This window comes from Exophiala dermatitidis (genome assembly GCF_000230625.1).
Source record: "Exophiala dermatitidis NIH/UT8656 unplaced genomic scaffold supercont1.8, whole genome shotgun sequence".
In the NCBI taxonomy this organism is placed as follows: domain Eukaryota; kingdom Fungi; phylum Ascomycota; class Eurotiomycetes; order Chaetothyriales; family Herpotrichiellaceae; genus Exophiala; species Exophiala dermatitidis.
The window spans coordinates 108,133-120,224 of record NW_008751653.1 but is presented as its reverse complement, the minus strand read 5'-3'; the positions used below and the strand labels follow the sequence as shown (position 1 = coordinate 120,224).

General features: G+C 52.1%; 6 protein-coding genes across 6 annotated transcripts; 4 read left to right on the top strand and 2 right to left on the bottom strand.

Moving 5' to 3' along the window:
- Positions 1-187: 187 nt before the first annotated feature.
- HMPREF1120_08806 (uncharacterized protein) lies at positions 188-787 on the bottom strand (the record flags this gene model as incomplete). The annotated part of the gene is made up of 1 exon (XM_009163075.1): positions 188-787. The coding sequence occupies one exon, from the start codon at positions 785-787 to the stop codon at positions 188-190; it is 600 nt and encodes a 199-aa protein (XP_009161323.1).
- A 1,929-nt stretch (positions 788-2,716) lies between these two features.
- On the top strand, positions 2,717-3,740 carry HMPREF1120_08805 (uncharacterized protein). The gene is made up of 2 exons (XM_009163074.1): positions 2,717-3,561; positions 3,611-3,740. Exons 1-2 carry the CDS (start codon positions 3,307-3,309, stop codon positions 3,677-3,679), a joined length of 324 nt encoding a protein of 107 aa, XP_009161322.1. The 5' UTR covers positions 2,717-3,306; the 3' UTR covers positions 3,680-3,740.
- A 389-nt stretch (positions 3,741-4,129) lies between these two features.
- On the top strand, positions 4,130-5,745 carry HMPREF1120_08804 (uncharacterized protein; the record flags this gene model as incomplete). Its single annotated transcript, XM_009163073.1, has 2 exons — positions 4,130-4,178; positions 4,223-5,745. 2 exons carry the CDS (start codon positions 4,130-4,132, stop codon positions 5,743-5,745), a joined length of 1,572 nt encoding a protein of 523 aa, XP_009161321.1.
- A 1,672-nt stretch (positions 5,746-7,417) lies between these two features.
- HMPREF1120_08803 (uncharacterized protein) lies at positions 7,418-8,080 on the top strand (the record flags this gene model as incomplete). Its single annotated transcript, XM_009163072.1, has 1 exon — positions 7,418-8,080. The coding sequence occupies one exon, from the start codon at positions 7,418-7,420 to the stop codon at positions 8,078-8,080; it is 663 nt and encodes a 220-aa protein (XP_009161320.1).
- A 1,499-nt stretch (positions 8,081-9,579) lies between these two features.
- On the top strand, positions 9,580-11,016 carry HMPREF1120_08802 (uncharacterized protein; the record flags this gene model as incomplete). Its single annotated transcript, XM_009163071.1, has 1 exon — positions 9,580-11,016. One exon carries the CDS (start codon positions 9,580-9,582, stop codon positions 11,014-11,016), a length of 1,437 nt encoding a protein of 478 aa, XP_009161319.1.
- Positions 11,017-11,089: 73 nt separating this feature from the next.
- Positions 11,090-11,776, bottom strand: HMPREF1120_08801 (uncharacterized protein; the record flags this gene model as incomplete). Its single annotated transcript, XM_009163070.1, has 1 exon — positions 11,090-11,776. The coding sequence occupies one exon, from the start codon at positions 11,774-11,776 to the stop codon at positions 11,090-11,092; it is 687 nt and encodes a 228-aa protein (XP_009161318.1).
- Between the last annotated feature and the right edge of the window lie 316 nt (positions 11,777-12,092).

The following is a 12,092-nucleotide window of genomic DNA, read 5'->3' as shown; positions in this document are numbered from 1 at the left end:
AGCCAGATGATCAGACTGTCGGGTCAAGAATTAGCAAACCCTCAATGTGCCTGAAAATAACAGATGCTTTTGGATGCATATACGTGTTCAAGCTCCAACGTGGCTTGAAGGGAGGGCAAAATCGTAGTCGATTCATTGTTGGAGCATCATCTTGCACATGTCGGAAAGACCAGGGAACGTGTCAGACTTACGAATATTTTGTATGCATATCCTCCGAATACTCAAACTTCGACAAAGTATCATATGTTCTCTCCCATAGGTCGTCGTTGACGAGACTTGTCACGTTCAGCCAGACCGCGTCGTCTGCCACTTCGACAGATGGCTGTTCCAACGGAAGAGCGTCATGCAAGTTCGGCACTGGCAGGCCTCCAGCCGCTTGCTCTCCAAAACACCGGTTCTGCAGACGTTCGGAGACCCCATCTTGAGTGCACCGATCGTGCACACAGTAGGCTAAGGTCTGCAGCCATGCCGTGTCCGAAGCACGGCATTCGTCGCTCGTCATGGCCATATCGTCGCCCCCACCCATGTCCATGCGTTTGCGGAGCTTGAATCTTGACTTCACCTTCATGTCCATGGCCATACTGTTGGCACCGTCGACTTCCATCGGCATGAATGTGGTGCAGTTGAGATACAGCGATGACAGGGCATCATGGCATGCGTAACAGCACACAGGTTTGTACATGTTGATACCATAACCCACTACTCCGTGCTTTACCGTGATCGTTGCCGATGCTGGATAAGGGAGGAACGAGGATATGAGCCACAAGAGCGACAACAGCGTCGCCATGGTGGCCAGACTCGGTATGTTCAACGGCGCCGAAAAGGTTCAAGATGAGGAAGGCTTGCAAGATTGTTTGCAGTCTCTTCCGTCCGGACGGGGGATGGAGGATATCACCACACTCACATTGAGCTGGCGCAATGACAAAGTGCAAGGAATCCGAACTGAAGCCGGGAAACCATAGATTTATTAAATGTTCAACTCCTTACCTATGTCCTTGTCCTGACCAGTAGTTCCATCCTGGGACAAGGTAGCATAGGCCAAACATTCGGCAGGTGTCAAGATACTTGCTCCAGTGGTTGAGAAGTCCTACCTATGTATGGCATGCGTGAGCATATTTGCAATGCTATCTGACGACACATGGCCCGCTTGAAGGACGGGTCCTTTTCGTACCAGTACCATGAACAACCAGGACTATGTTGGCGCATCAAAGCAACGCCTTCCATTGGCCGGTAAAGCAAGACGGTCCTCTGGCCACTAGCCACGGGTCACGACACTGCGACTGGTGGACTTTACCTGGAGGACCATGCTGGGCTCGAATCATAGGAGATATAGGTCTCGTTGACCTGCCTTTCTCGCCGTTTCGTTTTCGCGGAAGGACAAGACTTACCCCTGGAAGGCTTGCATTGAAGCGGCGCAGTAGCGGCTGTGGGCCGAAGTCATGCCTGAATGAGCATAATTGCGCAAGTTTGATAGAGATGAGCAAGTATTGGCAGCGAGCGGTGTGCGCCGTCTCTAGCCCAGGGACGTTGACCCATCGTTCTTGTCCTTGACACCTGCCGTGTCATTCTTGTCTCCAGGTACTCCGTACAGATACAAGTGAATGACCCAGAAATGCATGAAGGCCTCTCCCGCAATGCAATCCTCAAATGATCCCTCTGATGAGATGATAATGCAGAATGAATGGCGTCGAGACCGCATGCAGTAGGCTGTGGACGAGATTGAGAGCTACGCACACGGGAGTTGGTACTGTAATAGCCAGACATTCGCTTTCAACAACTATGTGCTGACACTCCTGCTCAACCGTCATGAGGCGGAAAAGTTCTGCTTCTCTAAAACCTGTTTTGCATGGTTCCTCGAGCATCAGGCAATTTCCACCGAAGCCGGCGGCGGGGAAGTCGTTACCAACCGCATTGTGGGTAGAGAAGGGAATGGGAACATTCAACACCGAGTTGAACAGGAGACGCTTCGAAAATGCAGGCATCGAAGGCAAAACCCCGATGACGACGATCGTTGTGCCGTCGTAGTTTCAGGTCAGCTCGAATAATTCAAGATGGAATTTAATCTGACAGACCAGCAGATTACCTGGAGGAAGAATGGGAGCAGGAGGAGTTTGGTACTAGGTTCTGTGAGCGGATGGCGAAAAGATTCTCCTTGAGCAAGACTAGCCGAACTTGAGTACTTACCTAGGTAGGTAGCTCTGCATCACCTCTGATTACAATCAAGGTGTGCCACTGTATGACAATGCCGCGCAACGAGCGGTGCTTGCTCAATCAAGCATTTACTACAGTACGAAAAAGAGGCTCTCGGACGTCCAGGCTGGTGGCGCGCCTCACTCTGCAGGAGCAGTTCGGAAGGGGCAATAAACACGTCAATTTTTACTAGGATATGCGCAGAGCGAAAGGACAGTAGGTAGGCAGGGGCCGAACATGTCGAATCTGTTGATCTATGTCATGCCATGGAGCGTGCTGCAGATTTGTCAGTTGGTAGGCTGTTGCTAGGCCCAGAGGTGTTGTAGAACTGAGACTCTTTGGCCAGGAGATGTTTCCCGAAATCCCACAACTCGGCAAAAAGAAACGCCTTCGTTCCAGCGCCAATCCTACTTCCAGGTGCTGTAGCCCCTCTTGCTGCATAAGGTGGAGGACTGGCTTGTCCGACTGCGAGCCTTGAACCAGAAAATTGGCCCGCCCGAGACCGCCCCAAAGGATCTGGGCGCGATGCAACTCCCCGAGAAGTGTGCGAGCCCGAGAGGCGATGCTCCCGGTGATCGAGGTCGGCGAAAGTATCTCGCCATCTACCCATTCAAATAGTATTCCCCATGGGAAGCTACAGGTGGAGAGCGCCTTACTTCTTAGGTATGGAAGGTTAGATCGTTCAGAACGGTTGGCAGAAAGAGCGAATAATACTATGCGTGCTACTGTGGGAGGAATGCTCGATAGGGTTCTCCGATTTCCGACTGCTGCATGCCACACCAACTTTGCAACCAACAAGTCTGTGCCTAGCATAGTAGACGCCTTCCATGCACTTTGAGCACCCTGGAATAATGCCAGATGATAGCTGAGAGGAAAACCATGGAGTACCTGCCCAAGATTCACTCCAAAAACAGGAGGAGTCAAATGTTGATCAGTCCGCAGCGACCTACAACATCTCACCGAGCCTTTTAGATCAAGACCTGCAGGTTTATGCCTTAGGCGGAAGATACGGCATCCCCAGATCTGAACAAGAAGGCTGCTCAGCATTTTGAGAAAGTGCTACACGATGTCGACTTGACGGTCGAGGTGTTCAGTATCATTCGAAACGTTTACTCAATGACAATACCTCAAGATCGAGTGCTCCGAGATATTGTCACAGGCAAAGTATATTGTGCGATTCGGGTTGGGTTTCTGGACCAAGAGTTCATGGAAACGCTTCGTAGTGAAGGCGATGCGGACCTGCTGTCCTATATATCTAAGGAGAATTTGGAACAATACGAGGCAATCCTGGCCACCATTCAACACCCCGGCTATTGCGATGTATGTCAAGCAACTCTGGTGTTGAAACAGTGGGTGTCGAAGCGTAAGAATGTGAGTGTTAAGAAATACTGTGCGAGATGTGAGCTGATGTACCGTTGAGCATATTACTCGTTACTTACGGCGGGTTTCGCAAAGAACTGCACATGCCGCAATTATGACTGTTGCCTAGTTACCGAACTCGGTGAATCAATATGGGAATGCGTCTTTGCATTCGACGTTACGTTTGTCCGCCTGACATGTTGACGGGTCGTCACGGTCGATCAGCGGTGCATGCTAAAACTTCCCGCGTGGGTTTCGGCCTGAACCATAATAGTGGTGTCCAATAATAGTGGTGTCCAATAATAGTGGTGTCCAATAATAGTGGTGTCCAATGGTGGTGTCCAATGATGACCAGTTGGCAGTTGTTCTCTTTGTACGGGCGCTTACCATGTCATCTCTTCCGGTAACCCTGATCCAACCACTTCCCATCCTTCAATCCCCTTCGCTGCCTAGGTAGCGTCACACCCAAGATCTTTCGTCAATAAACCTTGTCTCAACACCTCTATCTGCTTCACGATCTTTCCCTAGCACAACGGCCCCGGTGTCGCGACCAGTCGATGGTTCGCGTTATGCCGCAACGATGGGCAAAAGGAAAAGAGGTCCGCAATCTATCCGTGGACAACCTAGTGGTAAGTGTTTCAGATGCACTACGACTGCGAGTAACCATGTGCAGCCAAACGCATTCGTCCCGTTCCACAAGCCCATAGCCCGACTCAACCTCGGAGAAGCGCTCGTCTGCAGAGCAAAGCAGATGCTGCGAAGCACGAGCTCGGACGACTCTTGCCATCTCCTGTCACAACCGGTTCCAATCTCGACAGTCGGTCGTTGAAGAGAAAGTGGATCGCTGCCGACGAACGCAGTTTGGAAGAACAACAAAGACGGGTTGCAGAACATTCCACCCTACGAGAGATAGAATCGGAACAACACGTCGCTCATTGGGTCCTCACAGGTTCCTGGCCCAAGAATATGCAACAGCGAGACCTCAAGATGCCCGACGCAGCTTCCAGCAAACGGCGAAGCAGCTCCAGCCACCGATCCCAAACACTCGAACGCATGGCTACTCACGGAATTTACATGGAAAGCTCCAGCTTGATCGAGAAAGACAGCAAGAACCTTTGCGAAGAACTACTGAAAGGGGAATACAATGCGGTCAAAACCTCCATCTACACCTCTGCGGAATTTGACCGAGTTCTTGACCGAGTCCGAAATCTCAATGAAGCCCGCATTCAGCGAGACGTCACACCCTGGGTTGTGCCGGCAGCTGAAGCCCTCATCATTCGAGGTGAGCTCCAGAATGACTGGATCGGCGAGGAGCTGAATAGCGAATGGGGTAGGTGTGCCACCTTAGGCAGCACAACACCCAAGCCGGATTACACGGCTGGTTTGCGGCGCGACAGCTTCACCGAAGAAGAAGCCGCGAAACTGGAGAATTACGCCACTCCCACCAGGCCATTCCACTTCACCCCCTCGCTTTGCTTCCCATTCCTCATTTGTGAAGCCAAGACGGGGGAGCGGGGTCTGAATGAAGCAGACCGACAAAACATCCACAGCGCAAGCATCGCAGTCAGAGCTCTTGTGTCACTCTACCAGGAAGCGTTCGGTAGTACTGCACCTCATCGCGTCCAGCAGCTTTTCGGCCGGGTCCTGGTGTTTACCATCTCTCACGACAACGATAGAGTGCTTCTGTATGGTCACTTCGCCGTTGCTGACCCCAAGGTGGAGGGCGGCCTCAAATTTTATCGTCACCCCATTGACCTATTCAGTCTCAGCACCAGAGGTGGTGCAGACCGGTTAAAGGCCTACAATTTTGTTGTAAATGTTTACGAAAAGTATGCAGTAGACCATCGAACAAGGATCAAGGATGCCGTGGCGCAGCTGCCAGAACTGGCCAAGCGGACCGGGCTTTCTTTTTCGGCCTCAGACCTCAACATCGATCCAGCGAATTCAACAGAAGGCTCTCGGGAGGCATTGTCCCGAGGCGGTAATGAGTTTGCTATGCCCATTGAACCTGCTAGTGTCGCACAGAGAAGAGAGACGACGAAACTGAGAGAGCAGATCGAGCGGCTTCTGCAGCAAATGGAACAGCAGAGGCAGGATGCCAAGCAGCAGATGGATCAGCAGAGACAGCAGTTTGAACAGCAGCTTCAACGGCAGAACGATATCATCGCCCTCTTGAAGGAAACAAGGAAGTCATGACATTCTCACTCTGTGCAGATACTGAAACTGTGTTGAGACATGTTTTTGCTGCACAAGCGGACCCCTCATTGTTTTCCACAAAGCTGCATCTACGAAGGCCTTTGGCCGTATCAGACCTGGTACGACGGAGTCAGGGATCAGTTATGCAGCCGGTTCCACGCGGACGTTGACCAAGGCAATTCGAGAAGTCTGGCATTGCTATTGACGGCGACGATTGAAGTTGCAACGAAAAAAATAAAGGTATGCAGAAGCTTGGGTCGAGAATAGATAAGGTGAGCGAGAAAGGATGTTTCAAAAGACCTTTTCAGACAGTTATGGGTGGCTGCAGGGAAAGGAGTCACCCGTCCACTGGATCCGCCTATATCGACATGATTTCGTGCAATCCCCCCGCCAAAGTCACAGCACGAGGCCAGCCTCTGGAGCTCATCATCAAGGCAAGACTCCTGTCGTCTTGATCCTGTAAAGTAGATTCTGACACGTAGTTGGAGCGAAACTGAATGACTTTTGCTGTCGTTGTGCTGTCGCTTCCATGCAACTGCTAGCTGGAGTTTGAGCCTCTAGAACGTCTTCTTGTGTCCGCCCTGAACTGCAGTGTCCCTCCTCCTGGGAGGAAGCACTGATGCCTAGATCCACGAAGCCAGGGACACGTATCGGGCCCTTGGGAGCGCATTCATGTCGAGATCCCTCCTTGTCCACGCTGTCACCTTCAATACCTCCTTCTTTCCGCATAATGTCTCCGCTGCCGCGTCAGCCTTCGGTGGTGGCAGACTCATGCTTTCCTCCTCATCGAAGTCTTCAGCAGACGGAAGGCTTGACAACCACTTCTTGATAGGCGTATCGGTGTCCAAAAGTGCCGGAAGCAGGCAGGCTTTCTTTGATTGTTTGGGTTCGCTTCGAGCACAGTCGAGCGACCTTGCCTTTCGTTTTCGTGTACGGTCAATATGTGGTTCATGAGAATGGGTCTGTACCGTCTTATCCGCATAATCTTCACATTTATGACTATTTTCATACGCTCACGCAATCAGGTTTCGTCGCAGACGGCTATGGAAGTTGATGGCATCGCTCGGGGGGCTGCAAGCCGTTTGGTTCTAGGTTTTCCGACATGGCGGATGATGTGAGTCAATACTCGGAAACGCGGCGAAGGTTGTGAGTACGCTCGCTCTTTTCGCGCTGCACGCCGTGTTGTTTGTCTAATGTGCGTTAGTAATCCAGCATTCTTGTGTGTCAAGAGTCATATCTATATATACTATAAGATAGCGAAAAGGATATCGTATGGAGGGTAGCGAGTTCGTTATTAATGTCGTCGGCGTATATTGGTAAGATCGACGACGAGGTGCCTATCTTAATTAGGCAAGTATAGCGGGCTTCTATTCACGTAGGGTTCTTGGCAGTGGGGCATCGGCGCCGTCTGCTTACAACACATGAGCATGCGTGTGGTTCAACTCTGAACTACCGGATAATCAGGGGACTTTGCATTCTGATGGCGGAAGAAGCTTGGCGTCGTCGGCGATCGCTGTGACTGGCGCCGGAAACGTAAGGACACGTTCGCAAAAGCATAGAACTTGTCGACTCAGCCTGGAACGGACGACATCTACTTCTTCATGCGTGTCTACCGCATCATAGTCACGTCGAAGCTCTCATCCCCCAGTCGTTGACATCGTTTGCAGCAGCCATGGCTACTACCGACGACGCGCTCGAGACGTACACTCACCTCCCCCTCCGGATTGATCCTCAAACAAAACAAGTGTCTGTTCTTTCTTCAGACAAGACCTTACAAGAAGCAGTGGCCAATGTCAACAGCCTACACAGTGCTATGAAGTCGCTCGAAACGCCGAACAATGTCCCACCGCCGCCGCTACCCGTCAACCCGAAACGATCGGGGAATATCCAGAAACTGAGAGAGTCTGCCGCAGCTTCGTCCCGCAAAGGCCAACATACAGATGCGATACGACTACTTGGTGTCGCCATTGATATGGCTGCTGCGCGGCCAGGCTGGGAACCTTTTGGGTTGGCTAGAGAGGAACTCGCTCTGATGTATCTGTCTCGCGCGGCAGCCCATACTGGCCTTCAAAACTGGGTAGAAGGTCTGAAAGACGCGGAATGCAGCCTGGAATGCAAGAGAGGGCCCAGCAATGGCCCCAATGGAGAGAAAATCCCTGGAAACCCCAAAGCATACATTGTAGGAGGCAAGTGCTTGATGGAGATGGGCCGATGGAATGATGCCGTTGAGTGGCTCGAGCGAGCAACCGAAATCGAGGGCAAGGATGGTGAAGACGGGCGCGAGCTGATGCGGCAGCTGATTGAGGCGAGAAGCCATGTTCAAGCCAAGGTCTGAAGTCGATTCGTGCACATGGACCATTTGCAACTATTGCCCTGCGGTAACTAATGGGAGGATGAAATACGATCATGCTGTACTTTCACGATGGATGACGCCTTCAGACCTCTGGGCTAGCTGCTGTAGCCGCAATTACAGGGAGGGTCAGGAACGCAAGATCCCAGAAGTTCTATGTGCTATGGCAGCATTGGCAGGACACTGTCAAGCTATGTGGCAGTACACTTACTTCGCCCCAAATGCTGCCGACATCTTTTGGCGCCAGAAATCCATCTGCAGTCGCAGAGACCACAGCGCTCCACCACGTAGGTGAAGCGTGTGATCCTGTATCCTAATGAGCAGAACATCGAAAGCTAGGTGCGAAGGACTGTTTGGATGCGGACACCGCAGGCAATACCAGCCTGTGCCACTGTTCAAGGAAGTGGTGTCAGTGCCTTGAAACCGTGGCATGGCTGCGTGCCATGTGCACAACCTTGTGCGGATATGTCGGGTGCAACTGGCATGCAAGCTCGACACGTTGCAATGTTAGAGGACAGTCAAAGCAGAGCAATTTCTCAATGAAGTGCCCGTGATGAAGTTCTGCCATCTGGATAGGTGGCTACCGAGGGTTGACCGGGCATGAACGTTTTAGTGCCAGCGTCCACTGAGATAGCCACTGAACTGCAGGGTTACAGGAACCCAACCATCCTGCCAGCGGTGGTGCAGGTGTCTCTTCAGAATCGTATCTGAAAGCTTGAGGCAGCGCCAGGACCAGTCCCATTGCAGTGGCCGACTCCTGTGCCTGTGATGCAGCTTGAATGCAAACAAACGAGCCGGCGATTGCGAGTGAATCCTGCACTCCTGTCAGTTGAGAATGCCACCGCTGGTACCTGACCCTCTGTGCGCCATCTTGTCTTGTTGAACCAACTTCATAGTATTCTCGCCTCCATGGCTGTGGTATTACATTGCTGCTTCGTGGTGCTAAGGCTCAGTGTTGGCTTTGGGTTGTTTTGGGCTGGTGTCATTGTACCAGTATCAACACATGAAACCGTATAGCTTGTTTCCCGCTGCAGTGGCTCTCACAAGATTCGTGTCTGGCAGAAATTAGGTGTTATACTGAATCCTTTTCAGCCTCCTTATATTCATTGCGGGTGCTGTGTTTGTTTGCTTGAAGGGCAATCCTGCCGACGTAGAAAACGCGTAGGTCCATACACCGGATTAATTTCATGCCGGTCTTTGCGCCTCTGGCTCTTTGATGCGCCAACCCCTTTCGATGCCATCGGAAGTCAGCAGTGAAGCCAACGCCACACCAGGATTCGAATGAGATACATGTAGGATGCTAGAGCCATGCAGTGGTTGACAACAGTAATCATGCATTGCAGATCGTGTCCGTTGTGTAGTCGCTTCACAATGCCCAAGCAATTGTGTCCGTGAGGCTACTCATCACATAAGCCTGCGCACTAAACCACCATCTCCTCAGCGAACCCGCGGTGCTGGAACTGGCTTCTTCCCATTCAAGCGATATGGGTGGCGATGGCGGTTTGGATGACGAGGCTTTGCTTGAGAGGGTCACCGCTGCGTTCGAGCCGTATCTCACCAACCACCACAGCCAGACTAATGTGCGACAGCTGTTACGAGGCTACATCGGCGCGCAGATCAAGACGGGCAGTTCAAACGATGGCCCTGCCGGGGAGGGTGTGCTCAAGGGTGCGCGAGCTGAGTATATTGATGCGGTCAGAAGCAATCGCGCCGCAAAAGAGCGATTTGACTCTGCCCTCCTTCGTTTAGACCCTGAGGGAGCTCGGACGGATGCCAACAAAACTGAAGAATCAACGATTGCTGGGTCAACTTCTACCTCAGTCATCGATCAACATGTCGAACTCTTGCAGCTCCAGAATCAACATGCAGCACTGGTGACGCTCCGTGATAAACTGGATGACATCAAGCATGCTCGCGCTTCCGCAAGGCTCGAGGCCCCCTCACGAGCGGCCGCAACAATGTCCTCGCAAACATACAAGCGGGAGCTCCTCGACTTGAAACATATCCGAACGGGACGGGTAGACTCGCTCCAGCAGGCGATCAGGACACTCGAGAGGGCAGTCGTTGAAGCTCACCGGCGCGCTACGCTTGAGCGGAACCTCCTCGAGAAGGTGAAGGCAGACAGTCATGACCTGTCGAATGCTTCACATCCCGATGGCACTACGACCTCGCGGCGGCGGCTTCATTCCCTGGCTGCGACCAAGAGCGAGCTGACTGCCTGGCTGGAGGAGAATCTGGAAATATGCCAGAGCCTTACTGCCGAGGAAATCCATGCAAACGACAACGGGCATGAGCATGAGGTCAGTGAAATCAACCTGGAAGAATGGGAACGACAGGTCGAAGACGAGTATGAGCGTTACCTTGCGGCACGGAAGAGGCTACTTTTGGCGCTGGGCTCTCTGAAGCGGCCTCTCCCGGATCAACCAAACGCAGATGCTCACACTACCAACAATGCTGGACAGATCATGCTACAGGATCCACCGACGGTGAGACAACCTGCCAAAATGGGAATCTCGAATATAGTCGAACAAAGGCTGCTGCCGGTGTTACAACAGCAGAACGCTACGCAAACCTACCTCGCTTTTGCAAGGGAGCAGCACGAAGAGGAACTCAGGCAGACAATCAATATGCTTGAGCGACTTGGTGACGAGAGCCAGATTCTGTTGGCTTACCCACTACTGGCTCGGTCAGGACGATTTGAACACGCCAAGTCGATCTTTAGAAAACGAATGTCACCGGCGGACGAAGCGGAACAAGACGAAATAACGAGACGAATCGAGCCCTGGCTCTTTGCAGCGGATGCGGCAGACACTGCATCCTCGAGCACCATAGAAACACAACTTAAGGAGAGCAAAGAATCGATGGAACATGTTTCTGGAAGCCTTGCTGAATTAGGACTTCTACATGAGGTTAATGGCTAGCTAACAAGACTTTCGGACATGGCTGCCGGTGAGCGAACCCTTTTTACACTGGTCCATTGTCGCCTGACATGGATCACTGCTTCTTGTTCTGCGCAAAGAAGAAATTGGCACCCACAACAGTCAAGTCGTTCTCTTTGGCCCAGTCTCTCACACCATGTCGAGGCTTGCCGTAGCCCCAATGTTTCCTACCGGAGGGAGCTTTGAGGTTGGAGGTGTCTCCTTCGAGCAAGACGAACACATATCGATGTGGACCTGTCTTGGGCGGTGGGCCCGGGGGCAGGTACTCTTCCAGCTCTCCTGGCTTAGCTTTGAGTAGCTGAATCGGTGGCTCCGGGATTGGTGTGGTTAAATTGGTCAAGATCCAATGGCACATCTCGGACCAGATCGGGTTGTCGCGAGACTTTGCATCAGGATCTGTGAGCACAAGAGTGAAAGTCGAATTTTTGGCGTTGGTGGACGCAACCTCAAGGGAGTGGAACGTGAATACTGGACGCTCTGAGACCGCCTCCACAGGAATGTCATTTCCGAGAAGGACCGTTTCGTGGGACTTGGGGTAGGTGATGTCCAGGTAGTAGGATGGCTCAAAGTCGTCAAGGACGTCCCCGATCACATCGTTGGCGATCAATGTGTCTCTGATGGTGGACGCAAGGGAATAGTCCTGATGGAACACGATTTGTTCAGTTGGATGAGTTGGCCTGGGTGTTCCTCGACTGGCCCAGAGAAGGCCGGATAGGGCGACGACGCTTGCCGTAAGATGCATGATAAAGGGTGTGAGAGAATAGTGTAGTAGATGAGTTCTTCCGATCTACTTCCGGAGATGGTTGAAGAAGTTTGGAAACGAGGGAAGATGGGTGATATATGTCTTCCAGCACTCACCGTGTCGTAATAAGACCCCGCGGGACAAACGAGGCTGCAAGGAACCTACCGTGGCTAGCACATCCAGCTATACTGTAGTCGTGGTTGATGTGCATCTGGTCCGACGAGCAACGACGTCAGAAACCCAAGATACCTTTTGCCGTGTAGTGGTTGGAGGATCGGAAATGGCACGTCTGACAAGCCGCGGCCTGGACTGGATT